The following is a 19,255-nucleotide window of genomic DNA, read 5'->3' as shown; positions in this document are numbered from 1 at the left end:
TTTTCTCCCGAAGACTCTGGAGTTTTTGGAGTTTTTCCTTGCCGACATGGAGGGTCTAAGGATGGGGGATACCCAGGACTTGAATTTATTTATTCATCTTTGTTGCTTCATTTGCTGTTTCTGATTGTGTATCATATTGCCTCTGCAAAGCCCTTTGAGACAACGTTGTTGTGATCCAGGGCTATACAAATAAAATTGAATTGAATTGAAATCATCATTTTACACCCTCAACTCTTACTTGGATTTCTATCCAGTGGATTGTGCCACCATTTTGCTTAAGGAACAATCATTGAGTTAGTTGTCAATAACTGATTTAAGCATCACAATGCAGAACCCACAGTACTTCTAGTTTGTAAACCCAATTTTGGAGCCTCTCTGTATGCTGTAGTTTCCCAGAATTCCCAACAGAACCTTGACCGAGGCGCTGACAGCTTGGGTGCTGCCCCCGTTCCCAGGCGACGGACACATCAAGTATCCTTCAGAACCACTGATCCTCAAACTCGTATCCATGCTGCTTTGTTCCCTCTGGCTGACAGAGTTAAAAAGACTTGCAGTTATGTCATAATACTGTCGCCAGCCAGTAGTGTTTGTGCTTAAAGCACGGTGTAGGAGAGAATCCTTTCATGGTGAGCTCCCAGAATCAATAGGCCTGGACTGTCCTCGGAACTTTCTCCGAATAGCATCGGCTATCCAACTCTCAAATAGATAAGACTATTGACACGCCACCAAAGTAAATGTTGCTTATTTTCACTTTACACCTCTTAGATGTTAACAGAATTTATGAAGTGCAGGTCTTCTTCCTCAAAGTTAAGAAAACTTCACAAATCATGGAGATTGACGAATAAGCCGTAACAGTGAGCCACAGCCACATTGTTTTGTTCATTTGGCTGTTACCATTCTTGGACCACCTCCCCACCAGACTTGCCTCCCCTCCCCTGTTACCCCTACTCCTCCTCACCCCCTTACCATCCTCCCATAAACAGAGGGTAGTTGGCACCAGTATAAAGCTTCAGCCTCCTTCGACGACTCGTGCCTAGCTTGCTGCCAACCTGTGTGAAGCAGCAAAGAAGAGTGGTGAGAGGGAGGGAAGAGCAAGAGCGAAAAGGGAATGTATTTTTGGGGTGGAGTGGGGGATAAAACGAGCGATCTGGAAATCGACCTTGCCCTCACAGGTTTCGGCATCCAGGGGTAGCACCCCTCCCGTGTTTCGCCGCTTGGACTGCGGATTTTTATGAGCACGACGTGGGTCACAGGTAAAACCAGAGGCTAATAAAAGCCAAATCCCCCCTCAGACTTGGTTATCTGGACTCGATTATACTCTTAGTAAAAATAGTGGTGATTCCTTTGCCCTAGACTGTCAGTAACCATTTGATATTTCCATTTGTCACAAGAGCCTCTTGAATGGCAACAAAAGCTGTCTCACAGTCTTTGGATATCCTTGAAAATAAAACACAAAAGGCAAATTTTAATCCCAAATTAGGACACTCTTCACTAGAGATGTCCCGATCGATGCGGGTCCGATCACGTCATTTTCAAAGTATCGGAATTAGCAAAAAAATATCGGCCATGCCTTTTTTTAATATATATATATATATATTTTTTTTTTATTAAATCGTTTTCTAATTGTATTTAACGTTACAGACATAATGTGTCTTTAGTTTAGGCTTAAGGTAGGGTTATCAAATTTATCCCGATAACGGCGGTAATTTAAAAAAGAAATGTATCACGTTTAAATATTTAACGCAATTAATGCATGCGCTGCAAGATCCACTCACGCATTGTCGCGCTCAATTTGTAATGGCGCCGTTTTACCTATATAGAGAGATAAAAGGCAGCATAAATGAGTACAGTGAATTTTGGCAGCCTTTGGAGCCTTTTTTAAATTGGTTAAAGCCTTACAACCCCTCTTCCTACGATTAGAAATATCATGGGAAGCAATGTAGGGAATCAAGGTAGCAATTGATCTTTTTCTTAACACCTTGTTATTTCCTAACGCAGAGAAGATATATCATTTGGTAGCACTATGAACACTCATGGTTCCACTTCCCATCTTGCATTTGGGCATGGCTACAGTATCATTTACTGAAAGGTCAACAAATACAAGAAATGGCAATATTTAGTCACAGTATACAAAGTCACAAGTCTTTCTGTCCGTGGATCCCTCTCACAGAATGTTAATAATGTAAATGCCGTCTTGAGGATTTATTGTCATAATAAACAAATACAGTACTTATGTACTGTATGTTGAATGTATATATTTGTCCGAGTTTTATTCATTTCTTTCTTAATGCATTGCCAAAATGTATATGATCGGGAAAAATTATCGGGATTGATTGGAGTTGAATCGGGAGCAAAAAAAAAAAACAATCGGATCGGGAAATATCGGGGTCGGCAGATACTCAAACTAAAACGATCGGGATCGGATCGGGAGCAAAAAAACATGATCGGAACAACCCTACTCTTCAACGGTAATCCATCTAGCTTGTTTTGGACATGTTTAAATCAGGACTGTCAAATTTAACGTGTTAACGAACAGTAATTAATTTTTTAAATTAATCACGTTAAAATAGTTAACGCATGCGCGGAATGACCTGCTCGTGCATTGCCTCAAACAGATTACAATGACACACTTGAGAGCTAAGAGGCAGAGAATGGTTTCTTGTTTTGTGCTTAACAAAGGTATCCCACACGCGACATGCTGGTACTTTGTTTCTTTATTAGCACATTCAGCTTCAACATTAACACAGCTTATGGCTCTCGGCAGGCCGTAATTCTAACTCACTCCTGCATCATGTGAGTAAACAGCATTGGCGCCGCGTGCACTTTAAAGTGCCTCGGTTAATTCTATATCGCAATATTACAAAAGGCGAGTGGACACAGGCCTTTATTGGACCGCGCCGTTTATTTGCATAAGCTTCGGCAACTCCTTCACAACAAACAAGTATCATTTAGTGAAAGCACAGCAAAAATAATATCTCTAAAAAAATAATTTTCACAAAAAGAAAACCGCTTCAATCTGTATTAATGAGGCCCTATTCTCACACAGTTAAAGAACAGTGCAAAGAGAACTGGCATTCCCAATCAAAATAGCTATGCAACATACACATAAAACTTACTCAGACTTTGGTCAAACGCTATTCAAACATTTCGTTTAGTTCAGCAAATGCACTGGATGGCAACATTTATTTACAATATACAAACTATCAGAGGTCAAGTACGTTGTGAAGCCAGCACTCAAATGACATGAATTACAATGGATGGGGCAGTAAACAGGAAACTATGGCGTCAGTCGAGGGACAAAACACACTATTTGGCTTGATTTCTAAGTTAATTTAAAACTCGCCATTGACACCTTGTGGTGTATTTAGTGTATCTAGTTTATTTTTTGATTGAAAATTTTACAAATTTTATTAAAAACGAAAACATTAAGAGGGGTTTTAATTAGGGTTGTTCCGTTCATGTTTTTTTTGCTCCCGATCCGATCCCGATCGTTTTAGTTTGAGTATCTGCCGATCCCGATATTTCCCGATCCGATTGCTTTTTTTTTTGCTCCCAATTCAATTCCAATCATTACAGATAATTTTTCCCGATCATATACATTTTGGCAATGCATTAAGAAAAAAATGAATAAAACTCGGACGAATATATACATTCAACATACAGTACATAAGTACTGTATTTGTTTATTATGACAATAAATCCTCAAGATGGCATTTAGATTATTAACATTCTTTCTGTGAGAGGGATCCACAGATAGAAAGACTTGTGACTTTATATATTGTGACTAAATATTGCCATCTAGTGTATTTGTTGAGCTTTCAGTAAATGATACTGTAGGCATGCCCAAATGCATGATGGGAAGTGGAACCATGACTGTGCGTAGTACTACCAATTGATATATCTTCTCTGCATTGGGAAATAACTTAAGGTGTTAAGAAAAGATCAATTGCTACCTTGCTTCCCATGATATTTCTAATCATAGGGAGAGGGATTGTAAGGCTTTAGCCAAATAAAACAAAGGCTGCCAAAATTCACTCTACTCATTTTACGCTGCCTTTTACCTCTTTTTATAGGTAAAACGTCGCCATTACAGATTGAGCACGACAATGCGTGAGTGGGTCCTGCAGCGCATGCATTAATTGCGTTAAATATTTTAACGTGATACATTTTTAAAAAAATGAATTACCGCCGTTATTGGGATAAATTTGATAACCCTACCCTAAGCCTAAACTAAAGACTCTGGATGAGTGTAACATATTATGTCTGTAACGTTAAATACAATTAGAAAACGATTTAATTAAAAACTATATATATATATATATATATATATATATTAAAAAAAGGCATGGCCGATATTTTTTTGCTGATTCCGATACTTTGAAAATGACGTGATCGGACCCGATCGATCGACATCTCTAGTTTTAATATAAAATTTGTAAAACTTGTAATAACATTTATTTTTTAAGAACTACAAGTCTTTCTTGTGGATCCCTTTAACAGAAAGAATGTTAATAATGTTAATGCCATCTTGTGGATTTATTGTTATCATAAACAAATACAGTACTTATGTATGTATGTTGAATGTATATATCCGTCTTATGTCTTTCCATTCCAACAATAATTTACGGAAAAATATGGCATATTTTAGGGTTAATTTGAATAGCGATTAATTATGATTAATTTTTAACCTGTGATTAACTCGATTAAATAATTTTAATCATTTGACAGCCCTAGTTTAAACCTCTTTTCGTATCAGATAGAGTACTTGTTGAACAGTTGGGGTTGTTGATGGTTTGCGAGGAAAGGTGGGTTCTGGGGTTATGCTGGTGGATGCCTGGCACAGCATGGACCTCAGCCAGCTACACTATTTGGGGTGGAAGGAACACACCCGCAACAAAAGCTGCTGTGAGAACGATCAGATTGCATGCTTGCCTTGGTTCGAAGAGTGTAAGGCATGCTGGGAAAGTGGTACGAAGAGATGATGAGCAGTTGGCAGAAACGAGAATGAAGCGGTGGACAAGCGGCGCCTCAATTTTTTTTTTTTCTAAAGTATTTTCTTGTTACCTTCGTCAAGAATGAAATAACAAAGCAATGTTTTGATAACAGTTTGTTGCTTCAAAAGTACTGAGAGGTGGTGAGCAGGCCTTTCTCACCACCTCCGTGCCTCTGGCTTTAGATTTTATTATGTTGTTGTTATTATTGTTCAGTAATCTTTGAGAAAGAAAAAACAGACAGCAGTCATGGCTTGTTTTCTTTGGGGACGACTAGACTAGACAATAAAGAGAATAGTTAGGCCCAGAATAATCTCTTCATTTTAAATGTTGTGCCGTTATGCGCATGTCTTTAGCCTGCTATTACATTGTAAAAACAACAAGGAAATGAACTATTAGATTGATCTAATTTAACTTTGTTGGTATTCAGGTCATTGTCACACATCATGTGTCTTTAAGCAGCTCGAGAGCTATCTGGTTTTGACCTCAGAGCAAGCATCCATTATTGGTGTGTGCCTAAGCTCTTAGTGTACCCATTGGCCTGTTTATCTGAGGACTAATATTAGTGGTTGCTGTACCAACCAGCCTTGCTTAGCAGAGATTTGCACGATAAGTCACCTCAGTCTTCTTAGCCAAGTCTAATCCCTTTCGCACATCTGTGGGCTGTGCCTACATCTCATGCACTCCTACTTTGCACACACTGACTTCCTTTTCAGTATGCTAGTTCCATGTAGCAATGCTATTTATTTAACAGCTTATTCTTGAATTGATATGTGTACAAAAAAATTGACGATGTGATCACTTGAGCTGCAGGAATGAGGAACTTACCTCTTTACTTAGCGATATATGTCCAGTGCTCTTGACTCCACTCCTAAGGTTCCATGGATTGATATCATACGGTTCCAGTGTTGTTCTCGCAGATCATATAATTTTCGTCTTAATGTTTTGGACGAAAATGCTTATTAGTCCAAGTAATATTTGAGTTATTTCAAAATTTGTTTGTCTTTGTATATTTTTAGTCGACAGTTCCCCAAAATGTTTTCGTCTATAAAATTCAAAAGTTTTAGTCCATGAATAAATAAATAAAAGTGGTTTCCAACAGTTTCGAATGAACATTGACGGACGAGCACATACAGTGGGGCAAATAAGTATTTAATCAACCACTAATTGTGCAAGTTCTCTGACTTGAAAATTTTAGAGAGGCCTGTAATTGTCAACATGGGTAAACCTCAACCATGACAGAATGTGGAGAAAAAAAAAAATGAAAATCACATTGTTTGTTTTTTAAGAATTTATTTGCAAATCATGGTGGAAAATAAGTATTTGGTCAATTCCAAAAGTGTATCTTAATACTTTGTTATGTACCCTTTGTTGGCAATAACGGAGGCCAAAAGTTTTGTGTAACTCTTTACAAGCTTTTCACACACTGTTGCTGGTATTTTGGCCCATTCCTCCATGCAGATCTCCTCTAGAGCAATGATGTTTTGGGGCTGTCGTTGGGCAACACAGACTTTCAACTCCCTCCACAGATTTTCTATGGGGTTGAGATCTGGAGACGGGCTAGGCCACTCCAGGACCTTGAAATGCTTCTTACGAAGCCACTCCTTTGTTGCGCTGGCTGTGTGTTCGGGATCATTGTCATGCTGAAAGACCCAGCCACGTCTCATCTTCAGTGCCCTTGCTGATGGAAGGAGATTTTCACTCAAAATCTCTCGATACATGGCCCCATTCATTCTTTTCTTTACACGGATCAGTCGTCCTGGTCCCTTAGCAGAAAAACAGCCCCAAAGCATGATGTTTCCACCCCCACGCTTCACAGTGGGTATGGTGTTCTTCGGATGCAATTCAGTATATTTTCTCCTCCAAACACGACAACCTGTGTTTCTACCAAAAAATTCTATTTTGGTTTTATCTGACCATAACACATTCTCCCAGTCCTCTTCTGGATCATCCAAATGCTCTCTAGCGAACCGGAGACTGGCCTGGATTTTTCTTTCTTCAGTAGGGGGACACGTCTGGCAGTGCAGGATTTGAGTCCCTGGCGGCGCATTGTGTTACTGATAGTAGCCTTTGTTACTGTGGTCCCAGCTCTCTGTAGGTGTCTGTGTTTACTAACCTTTAATTTTGTATAAATGTGAAATCATATTCGAGGTATAGCCTCTTTCGGCAGCTACTTTCCGTAAACATGTTTTACATGTCAGTTTGCCTTCCTCCTCTAAGCCGCAGTCGTCTGTAACTTTTCTGTAGCCGAAGTATTACCATATCATCGATTTCTTTTTCTTCGATGGGGGAAAAAGTTCTGGAGTTTTATCTCCTCCAGCCATCGTGTAGCACGGCTGACTCACTGACACTGACCAACAACCGCTGGGGGAGGATTGAGCTTTGCAGCTGCAAGAGAAAGATTTCTCAATGCATTTTTGTGACACAAAAAACAGCTAATATCTTATGGACGGTTGACAGAATTTTTTTTGCGTTTTTTAAACCTTGACGTTTTCACACCTCGGTATATCTTGAAACCGGTAATCAGGACGTCTAGTTTTGAACCAGCAATTTTAGAACTTGGTTAGATAAACTTACGAAAGACAATATGACAATTATAGCTTGTTTAAACTTGGATGTTAAAGGCGGTGTAACATATAGCTGTGTTTGAAAGCAAACTTTTTCATGAAGTTCCAGCAAACCTGGTGACCAGCAATTCGGTGATAAAGCAAAGTGTGGAAGTCAACTAATGAACTAACCAGAGCCCCTTTCAAACATACCTGAACTCTGGTTAATTCCCGGAATTTAAAAGGGTAGCCCTTATGTGTGAAAGAAACTAGCCGGGATGACACGGACATTTACCAGGTCGCTTCCATGTGTAATGTCCAGGACGTACCAAGACGCGGCATGTGTGAAAGCAGACGTTTAAATCTAGGGTCACAGTGCGAAGGCTGATGAAATATAATGTATTTCCTCTCTTCGCAGTAAGACGAAAAGCGCTAAATAAACATCGACATTATGAACATGGCAAACTGGAAATGGCAAAATTAAACTGGAAACATAACCAAATTAAGTTGCTACTGTATCATACAGCCAAGTAAAAGACAGTCCATCGTTCATCTTTGGAAATGTGTGGTTTATTTTGTTGCCGATGCCGACCAAAAATGACGCAATGTCCAGGTTATAAAATCCCGTCAGCTGCAGAGCGCGTCAAGTCGCCAACACGGGACAAGTCTGAAAGTGTCCAACCCGGGTTGTTCCCGGGATATTTCTCCTTGTCTGAAAGCCATGACACGTCACTTTACATGGGAATTTACCAGGATATAAGTCTGAAAGGGGCTCAGGAGAAACCCATAGGACCACAGAGTGTTGTTTTCGTCAATTATGACGAAAATATTTCGTCAACGAACAATTTTTTTCATGATGATGATGTCACAATGACGGGCTAAAAACGTGTCTTCGGAGTATAAAACATAACGAGCTGAATGCCGGTTGTCGTCTGACGAGACGAGAACGAGGCAAAAATTCGTCAGTTTCAGTCATAAGTTCAAAATGTGTGATATTTTCTTATTGTATGTTTAGTTAGCACGCATTTTAGCAGTGTTTTGGTCGTGTCACTCATGTGACTTGCTGCACCTCCCCACGCCCCACACAGATGCTTAAGCGTTTGCCCATTCCAGGCTCCTTTTGTGAAACACATGTGTCAGGTGCTGCTTGGTAAGTTTTATTTTCTTATCTTGGCTATGCCAATTAATTGCAAATAATGTGCTATTTTCCTGCTGAGTGCATATTATCAGCATTTCCCACCAGCTACAAGAGGTAACTCCAGCGTGTTTAGTGTGCCTAGCGGTGGTAAAACGTGGTGTTTTTTTCTCTGGCAACTGTGTTGAGAGTGAGAGTGTGTGTATAATGTAAACATGATACGAGTCATACACACATGCTTTTTATGGAAAATAATTAGGGCTGTCAAACGATTAAAATTTTTAATCGAGTTAATTACAGCTTAAAAATTAATTAATCGTAATTAATCGCAATTCAAACCATCTATAAAATATGCCATATTTTTCTGTAAATTATTGTTGGAATGGAAAGATAAGACACAACATGGATATATACATTCAACATACGGTACATAAGTACTGTATTTGTTTATTCTAACAATAAATCAACATTAACATTATTAACATTCTGTTAAAGCGATCCATGGATAGAAAGACTTGTCGTTCTTAAAAGATAAATGTCAGTACAAGTTATAGAAATGTTATATTAAAACCCCTCTTAATGTTTTCGTTTTAATAAAATTTGTAAGATTTTCAATCAAAAAATAAACTAGTTGCCCGCCATTGTTGATGTCAATAATTACACAATGCTCACGGGTGCTTAAACCCATAAAATCTGTCGCACCCAAGCGCCAGCAGAGGGCGACAAAACTCCAGAAAACACAACTAACAAGTTAGCATTGCACTGTGCTGTCATTTTAATCTGTTTGAGTGGGGCATGTGCGTTAATTGCTTCAAATATTTTAACGTGATTAATAAAAAAAAAAATTACCGCCCGTTAACGCGATAATTTTGACAGCCCTAAAAATTTTTGTTCTGATGGTGATAATGTTGATCTGGGGCTTAAGGCTCACCTAAAGAACTGCATTTTGATTTTATCTAGAATAATTTTAACTTTACATTCTACTTATAGTTACAATATGCTAATGTTTTGAAAAATTAAAATCCTCTTCAATGGAATTTATTTTTTTTAACCCAGATATTTCAAAGTAATACATTTTAGAGCTGCAAGTGCAAAACAGTGAAACCGTGATATTTTGGCTTAAGGTTATCATACCGTCAGTATCTCATACCGGCACATGCCTACTCAAAACGGACTTGAATGAAGTTATGTGAATAGGATCTCGCAGCTTTGTCACACACCCTTATAATAAGCTCCTACACTATTAAGGAGCCATTCCGAAGTGAGGCGATGTCTTCCTGTGATAGGTGTGACAGCAAAATTTGAATAGGCCTTTTTGCATGCATACCATTATGCATACGGTGTTACCATTTATTAATTGCTCAATCTGACTTGTCACACTTGTTTTCCCCTCAGACAAGCATGCAGTCAACGGTAACACAACTGTGGAGCCTTTTCCAGAAGGAATGGAGACGATCATGTTTGGTAAATGGTTCAATCAGTTTTTTTTTACGGTCAGTAATTGTCCCAAGATTGACTGGTGTCACAGCAATACTGATGTTTTTGCACAGGTATGGGTTGTTTCTGGGGCGCCGAGAAGCTTTTCTGGAGAGTTGCTGGGGTCTTCTCCACCCAGGTGGGCTTTGCCGGCGGCTTTACGCCCAACCCCACCTATGAAGAGATCTGCTCAGGTATTCGACTTAACCCTTGATGTCTCGCTATTGATGAATTTCAAGCTCAATTCTTTCTGAAGAGTTCAGTGGCGAGACACCTCGCTACTTTTGATCCAACGTTGGGTACGATGCACCAAAAAAAAAGTACCACAGTCGGACTCATTATAGCTCTCGCGTCGTCTCTCCGCCTTCCCTTCATCTGCAGGCAAACTCATAACGCACTGCTCCAGATGGGCTGCATATACCAATCCCCCCACACCTACCCACCCACCTCCTCCTTCTACCATCCCCACCCACCCATGACCTACTTGTACGGATTGGGCTGCTTTCTGAGCTCTACTGCGGCGTTTTTCAGCAGAGGTTACCGCGTATGAAGCGCCATCAGTAGGTTCTGTTCCTTGAGACTGTGATTTGGCATGAGGTTAAATTACAGAGCCATAAAACATCCTAGTTACCGATGTGTGTGTGTTTATCTGTGTGTTTCTTCATCAAGATTCTCATAGATCCATGTAGGGCATTGATATATAATTTAATTGAATACGTCTGGCTCTGTTTGGTGTGTTTTAATTATGAACTTCTAAGCTTTTTGAGTAAAAACGAGAGCAAAGTCCCAATGGCGGGCAAAGCAGGATCGGACACGGAAAGGACGAGGATGATGCGTCGGGCTTTGGCTGGCACAAATTCTGAGCGAAAGCCCTTCAAGGGATTGTGCATCAGCTATAGGATGGAGCTGTATGACAGATAGAGCTTGAGGGGGAGGGCGGGAATAAACTTTCTGACGGGAAAGAACATCCGAAGGAAAGAACGGCTAGGAGGGAAGGTGCAGGCGTCGCTCCAGTGGCCGTGACGGAGCGGAACGCCGTCCACGGCATGGCGGTGAAGAGCTGTCAGCACTACGGTGTCGGACGGTCAAAGAGACAGACAGGGCTGATGGAAGCGCAAGTGAAGCTACATAAGGATTAAAGGGCAGACTGAAGGGTGGTAATGTGACAAAAGACGTTAAGTCATAGTCATGGAATGCATTACTGATTAGGCACCCGGGCAGCAGGCAGTGCAAAGGCCCTTTTGAAATAATTTGAGCAAAAACTCATCAATATTGCAGCTGTCTGTGTCCTGGAAAAAAAAAAAAAAAAACGTAATTTCCCGAATATAAGGCGCACCCGTATGTAACGCGCACCCCAAATTTACTAGTAAAATCTAGGGGAAATTATTATACCCGTGTAGAACGCGCACCCTAATTTTAGCACCAATAAATAGAAGAATACAAGAAAACAGAGCTCGTGTACAGGTACAGAAATGTCATTTTACTGACTGGTGAAACACAGCACAAGCATAGCACATTTGTAGTTCAAAACATTACCGTAAACTGACCATATGTACAGTAATTATATGATCTGATAAAATCTTCAACTTACCAGAATCCAGGAGAAAACAAAACAGATGTGACCTTTCTTTTAAAGGCTGCTGTATAACTTAAGCAAAATAAGTCGGAAATCCGAGAGAGCTCATCGCTGTCGACACGACAGTAACAATAGGAACTAGGGCTGTCAAACGATTAAAATTTTTAATCGAGTTAATTACAGCTTAAAAATTAATTAATCGTAATTAATCGCAATTAATCGCAATTTAAACCATCTATAAAATATGCCATATTTTTCTGTAAATAATATATATTCTGTAAAATAAATTGTTGGAATGGAAAGATAAGACACAAGATGGATATACAGTGATACCTCAGCTCACGAACGCTTAAGCTCACGAACTTTTCGCCTCAAGAACATTAAATTCGCGAGCATATAGTCTCTGCTGACGAACTAGTTTTCGGCGGACGAACCAATTCACGCGGTCGAAAAGCGCCACGAGAAGCTGACGCACGTTCACGGCGTCCCAGTTCGTCCCCTCACTTTCGTTGAGTGCGGACGCGGTTTGTGTTTGATAGACATTTTGGACCATATTGAGTGTACTTTTGCTATTATGGGACCGAAAAAGAGTTACCTACAGTCCTTATGGAAGGTGACTCGTGTTACCAATTCGCCCTCGACTGGTAATTGGCGGTGCTTTCAGCTTCCCACCGTAGTGAGAAGTGGACCGGCGAGTCACGTTGGCTCGTTGTCGTCGGTTGTCTTCGGTTCGCCCGATTTCCTCTCCAGAAAGGAGGCGGCGTGCATACAAACACCCAGAGGTGTCGGATGGCTTTTTGTGGGCACTTTTATTAACAACCAAAAGCATGTGGGGGGCACAGCAGTGGAGTCTACGCTACCTGCGCACTTTGCCGGTAACACTCTCCTTCCAAACAGTAACTCCCTCCCTCCCTCCTCCTCCCACTCCATTCCATCAAGCCATCAACTACCATCACAAAGGTAAATAAAACGACTTTATTATACAGTACAGTTTATTTCTTTAATTATAATACAATAGCACATTTATTATACATAAAATAAGGTATATTTTTGTGTAGTTTTAAGGCTTATTTAGTAGAAAATTATGTTTTATGGGGACCTGGGAACGGATTATTCTCATTTTAATGGTTTCTTATGGGAAATAAATGTTCGGAAGACGAACTTTTCGCCTTAGACACACTTTCTGGGAACCAATTATGTTCGTGAGCTGAGGTATCACTGTATACAGTGGGGAGAACAAGTATTTGATACACTTCCAATGGGTTCTCCCCACTACTTGTTCTCCCCACTGTACATTCAACATACGGTACATAAGGACTGTAGTGGGCATTTCACTCTACTGTCATTTATATCTGTCTATGCTGTCCTCACTCCGAAGCGTCTACTTTTTCCAAAGCTAGACAGCTAGTGAACGATGCCTTAATAATCAGACTTCTTCCTTTTTCATCTGATTTATTAATAAAAAAAAGCCTCAAACCATTGTCCTCTTTAGACCGTCATAGAACTACAAAAAAAAAAGTACACAAGCATTGCATTAGCAACAACGTTAGCTTAGCACGCTATACAGGTTCACTAAACATAAACAAAAAGCGTCTCATACAAAAAATAGAACATTTCGCTTACTAACATAATATGTACATTCTTTACAACAACCATACTTACGGACAAATCTTGTCCAAGGATCATATAAGCACAACATTACAACGTAGACTTCAGCCCGAGACGTCGTGCAGCCATATGAACTGGCAAGAAAAAAATAAACCATGTCGCAAAGCGACCAAAAGAGTTCGCTGTTGTGCTGCAGCACAAAAAGTCTTGCTGTAAAACTTACCAAAAGGCAGAATACTGTCTGAGCGGGACATGTGCGTTAATTGCGTCAAATATTTTAACGTGATTAATTTAAAAAATTAATTACCGCGCGTTAACGCGATAATTTTGACAGCCCTAATAGGAACTATTGTTATTTGGGTTTGAGTTTCTCGAGGGACAGATATAGTTGACGGACACAGAAAGTTTGTGTTGTGTTACGTTTGTTACGGTCCGAGTTGCGGAGCTGCAATAAACATTGACTCAAATGAGTTCAAGAAACTAAATTCTGTGCTTTATGAAGAGTAAAAAAAGCAGGATTTAACACAGACAAAATCATTCGGCCAATTAGAGTGAAGTATTACCGAAACAAAATGGTGATGTCACGTACCGTAATGGTCGGCAACGGATCGCCGCATACGTTTCTTCAACACAACATGGCCGTGTCAATTAAAAAAAAAAAAAAACGGTTTATATATATATATATATATATATATATATATATATATATATATATATATATATATATATATATATATATATATATATATATAATATATACACTCACCGGCCACTATATTAGGTACACCATGCTAGTATCGGGTTGGACCCCCTTTTGCCTTCAGAACTGCCTCAATTCTTCATGGCATAGATTCAACAAGGTGCTGGAAGCATCCTCAGAGAGTTTGGTCCATATTAACATGATAGCATCACAAAGTTGGTGCAGATTTGTCGGCTGCACATCCATGATGCAAATCTCCTGTTCCACCACATCCCAAAGATGCTCTATTGGATTGAGATCTGGTGACTGTGGAGGCCATTTGAGTACAGTGAATTCATTGTCATGTTCAAGAAACCAGTCTGAGATGATTCCAGCTTTATGACATGGTGCATTATCCTGCTGAAAGTACCCATCAGAAGTTGGGTACATTGTGGTCATAAAGGAATGGGCATGGTCAGCAACAATACTCAGGTAGGCTGTGGCGTTCCATCGATACTCAATTACTACCAAGGGGCCCAAAGAGTGCCAAGAAAATATTCCCCACACCATTGCACCAGCACCACCAGCCTGAACCGTTGATACAAGGCAGGATGGATCCATGCTTTCATGCTGTTGACGCCAAATTCTAACCCTACCATCCGAATGTCGCAGCAGGAATCGAGACTCATCAGACCAGGCAACGTGTTTTCAATCTTCTATTGTCCAATTTCGATGATTTTGTGCAAATTGTAGCCTCAGTTTCCTGTTCTTAGCTTAAAGGAGTAGCACCCGGCGTGGTCTTCTGCTGCTGTAGCCCATCTGCCTCAAAGTTCGACGTACTGTGCGTTCAGAGATGCTCTTCTGCCTACCTTCGTTGTAACGGGTGATTATTTGAGTCACTGTTGCCTTTCTATCAGCTTGAACCAGTCTGGCCATTCTCCTCTGACCTCTGGCATCAACAAGGCATTTCCGCCCACAGAACTGACGCTGACTGGATATTTTTTCTTTTTCAGACCATTCTCTGCAAAACATAGAGATGGTTGTGCGTGAAAATCCCAGGAGATCAGCAGTTTCTGAAATACTCAGACCAGCCCTTCTGGCACCAAAAACCATGCCACGTTCAAAGTCACTCAAATCACCTTTCTTCCCCATTCGGATGCCCGGTTTGAACTGCAGGAGATTGTCTTAAACCATGTCTACATGCCTAAATGCACTGAGTTGCCGCCATGTGATTGGCTGATTAGAAATTGCTAACGAGCAGTTGGACAGGTGTACCTAATAAAGTGGCCGGTGAGTGTATATATTTGTCTCCATCCATGTACCCGTTTACAATGCGCACCATGATTTTACAAGTTGATTTTGGGGGGAAAAAGTGCGTGTTATATTCGGGAAATTACTGTAGGTATGTTAAGGTCTTGAACACCACTAAAGAAAAAAAAATAGTAAGTAGCTCTCCTCACTAATTTCAACAATCAATTCAAAATTAAACAAAAACATAAAAAGTCTCAAGGAACTCAAGGTTTGATATGGAACTCATCTTTTCACACATGTTGGTTTAACCCTTAATGGGACACTCATTTAACTCATTGGGTGTAAATGATCGCTGCCATCCCTCTAAGTCAAAATGGATTGGACGTCTAGTGCCGTCAATGGCATTAAAAGATGAGTATTCACAGCAAGTCTTCCTAGTTTAAATGAATTGGACATCTATCGTTCTCAAAGGCAGCATTAAATACTATAAAATTCAAGAAAAAACATTTGAGTGTGATTGGGGGTCATAAGCATTCATTTTACTTGTATTAATTTTGTTTTTATAAACATAGTGGTACCTCGACATATGATCGCTTCGACACACAATCTTTTTGACATTTGACGTAAAATTTTACTCGCCATTTGTTTCTACGTCCGATGACATGCTTGAAATACGACGATGTATGACAGCCGCAGTTCCTTTGTCTTCCCACAAGACTGTCGCATGGTGGATTTTCTTGTGAGAGTAATCAACTTAGGTTCCAAGAAAGTGCAGGTGGTGAAGATAGGAAAAAGCTCACCATTGAAATGAAGATGGAAATGATAGAAAAATATGAGGGTGGTGTGCTCGACTGCTCGTCCGTGAACTGGCTCGACAATAGGGCCGTAGAATATCTACGATCTTGACGGTCCTCCTCCGACCTCCGTTCGCCAGTCTTTATAAATTAAGGTGACAATTATTATTGTTGTAACATCGGCAAGGAGGTTGCCAGCTTCGTCAGGTTTTAATCATTTATTTCATAACTTGTGCAGTAAGTTCCTGTCCCCCGCAGTATACGCCAAAAACAGCAGGGAATTAAAAGTGAAAGTAATATCTCTACTGCACGCACCTGTCTCACTGTGACGTCAGCCACACGGTGCATTCAGGTACAGCACGCAAAACACACCTGCCACATTAGAACCCGATTAGTTACATTACTACAGGAATTATTGTTATATTATTATTCTGATTGTTATTTATAATCTATCTTCTTTGCTATGTATAATTGCCATTTGTAATGGTAACAAACAGTATTTATTAAGGATTTAGTGTCAGTTTTCTGGCTGTGGAAAAAAAATTAATGGAATTATTAATGTATTCTTATGGGAGAATCCTGCTTGACATACGACCATTTTAACTTACAAAGTCCTGGAACGAATTAACTTTGTATGTAAAGGTACAGCCGTATTCATATTTTTTTCATCCATGAAAATTATGTGAAAATATTAATGTCATGGCTTGAGATGAGTTCTGTTCAGTTTGTGCCCTGGTTTTTATTGTCCATGTGATTACCCATTGATTTCACCTGTTCCTTGTATCGTGACCAATCCGTTGCCTCTTGTATCAACCACCTGTGTCTCGTTGCCTCGTTACTTGTCTGTGTATTTAAGTTCCCAGTTTCTGGTAACTCCTTTTTGCGTCAGTTGCCACGTTTACATGGAGCCAAATATTCCAATTACAATCGGAATATTTGTTCAAACTGAATAAATGTGTTCCATATAAACACCTCATTCGGAATGAACAGGCCCAAACCGAATGGAATTTCATTCCGATTCACAGGGGTGGAATACTCCTTTTCCCAAACCGATTAGAAGTAAAATTATATCATGTAAACAGGGAAGCGGAATGGTGTCTGGTTGCGTTCTTTCTGCACATGCTCCGTACTGACGTGGTGACGTCACTTTGTGACGTAAGTAACGTCACTTGCAACATGGCTTCCAAGCACAGCGCACCTAATTGGAGTCCGGCGGAAAGATTGTATTTAATTCAAACTTTAAAAGAATTTAATATAATTGCTCGCTTAGATGGCCGTAAAACGAAGAACTGTGAACTATTTAAAAAAAATTCATGAGAGGTTACACGAAGCCGGAGTAGACCGGAGCGTTGACCAGATTCGAAACCGGTGGAAAACCGGCTACTACGAGGCAAAAGAGCAAAACAGCAGAAGCGAATACGACCCCACAAACACAACAAGTGGGTTAAAGTTAAAACAGCAGCACTCCGACGATCGATCTCCATGTTTTGCAACGTGACGCTTTGTTTTGATTAATCTGCGCATGTCAGACGACAGTTGTCAAACGTCCTTTCGGAATAAAGGCAGTCACATGCAAACGCTGGATCGGAATAGATGAAGTGACATGTAAACAGCTGATCTGAAATTTCCATTCGGAATGATTTGAATCGGTATGAATAAAAGTCAGCATGTAAACGTGCCTATTGTCGCTTTCATGTTTATCCCAAGGTCTGGTCTTGTTCAGGTCATTTCTGCCATCCAGAGTCCTCATGTTCTTGCATCCTCTCTTTATGTAGGTTTTGGTGCTTTTTGTTTGTACTTTGTGTTTTTGTAGTTATCATTAAAGTGATCCTTTACCATAATTACATGTAGGCTCTAATAAACCACAATTGTTCTGTTGTACTAAAATATGTTGTTAGGAACACATAAAATGTTAAATCAATTTTTATAATGTTTACTACATAGTTTGACCGTTAGTTGGTACCATGGTTTGCGGGCTCGCAGTGATGACGTCATTGGGATCTTTCCAAATGTGTAGCGTGTTCAACAATTGCATAATGCTGCCTAAACTCGCGAAGTAAAATGCCACGATGTGCTGCTTTTAAGATGCAATTTCCAGTCAAATGGAAACAGGGGGAGTGAAGTGAGTGGTCATGGTGGAATTATTATTTTATGTGAATAAATGTGCATAAGTGGAAGCTTCTCCCCCCTTTTTGATCCCTGTATGCACGTATCGTACCCACCACGCGTTACAACTGGCGCCCGAATATTTTTCCTGGATCCTCAGTCAAGTAAGGGATTCGTCTATTTTCTGGATCCGACGGTCCCACCGTGTCTGCAATATTGGTTTCGGATCTGTCCTTTTTTTTTTTTATTCGTCGGTCCCACAGAAGCTTTTCAGATCAGTCTATTTTGTGGACTCGACGGCCTGATCGCAGCTGCAACATTGCCATGGTATCGGTCTAATTCCTGGATCTTCGAGTGAGTAAAAAACGCAGATTTGGATTACTATAGCTATCTTTTTTGTCGACTATTCTTCGTGGGAGTTTTCCCCAAATCATACCAAATAATCAAAGAACTATGGCACGCTACAGTGACGACTGTGACTCTGACATGGACCTTACAACAATGTTGGAGTTCGTCAGGGAACGCGTGTTTGGGTACTGCTGAGCTCCCGAGTGAAGAGTGGTCAAGGTGGAAATATTTTTTTGTGAATAAAATTTGCATAGGTGCAAGCTTCTCCCCTTTTTGGTACTTTTATACACGTATCCTACCTACCACGTGTTACAATATACAAGACATGGATTACACAAGGTGTGCTCTTTGGTCTGTACTGTATGTAAAGCACACGACAGCTCTGGATGCTAACAATCTACATAATTGGGATAAGTTTGAAAACGCAATATGCCTACCTTGAATATCTGCTAATAAAACCGGACAGCATACACTCTCGCTCCCAACCGGACTTCCCAACAGGACTCTCTCGCATCACCAGTTTTGCCCAACTTTTGTCTGTATCAGGTATTTGCTGCACGCATTTTTCCCTGAAGTGCTGTCCTGCTCCTCACTTTTCAGATCTGGTTGAAATAGGAAGGGTAGAACCGATTACATGTTGGGAAAGCGAACGAGTGACAGACTGGAATTCCGGCAACGGACCCGGTAACGTCACGCACTGCGACGGAACAAGAATGGCGACCTATTGCCGAAAATAATTTTACAA

The 19,255-nt window shown here is 40.3% G+C and overlaps 1 protein-coding gene across 4 annotated transcripts in view; it reads left to right on the top strand.

The window, feature by feature from the left end:
• The window catches only part of msrab (methionine sulfoxide reductase Ab), a 161,560-nt gene that overhangs the window by 45,570 nt on the left and 96,735 nt on the right, over positions 1–19,255 (top strand). For 3 of the 4 annotated variants that reach the window (XM_057858578.1, XM_057858581.1, XM_057858579.1), the window contains 2 exons: positions 10,068–10,136; positions 10,223–10,342. In XM_057858578.1, the coding sequence (XP_057714561.1) occupies positions 10,068–10,136; positions 10,223–10,342 (189 nt within the window). Of the gene's footprint in view, positions 1–1,172; positions 1,254–10,067; positions 10,137–10,222; positions 10,343–19,255 lie in introns of all 4 variants that reach the window. The other variant, XM_057858580.1, reaches the window with a different exon arrangement.

Source organism: Corythoichthys intestinalis, chromosome 15, assembly GCF_030265065.1.
Source record: "Corythoichthys intestinalis isolate RoL2023-P3 chromosome 15, ASM3026506v1, whole genome shotgun sequence".
Taxonomy (NCBI): Eukaryota; Metazoa; Chordata; class Actinopteri; order Syngnathiformes; family Syngnathidae; genus Corythoichthys; species Corythoichthys intestinalis.
The sequence above is the reverse complement of the archived record's forward strand: the minus strand, read 5'-3'. Positions and strand labels throughout refer to the sequence as shown.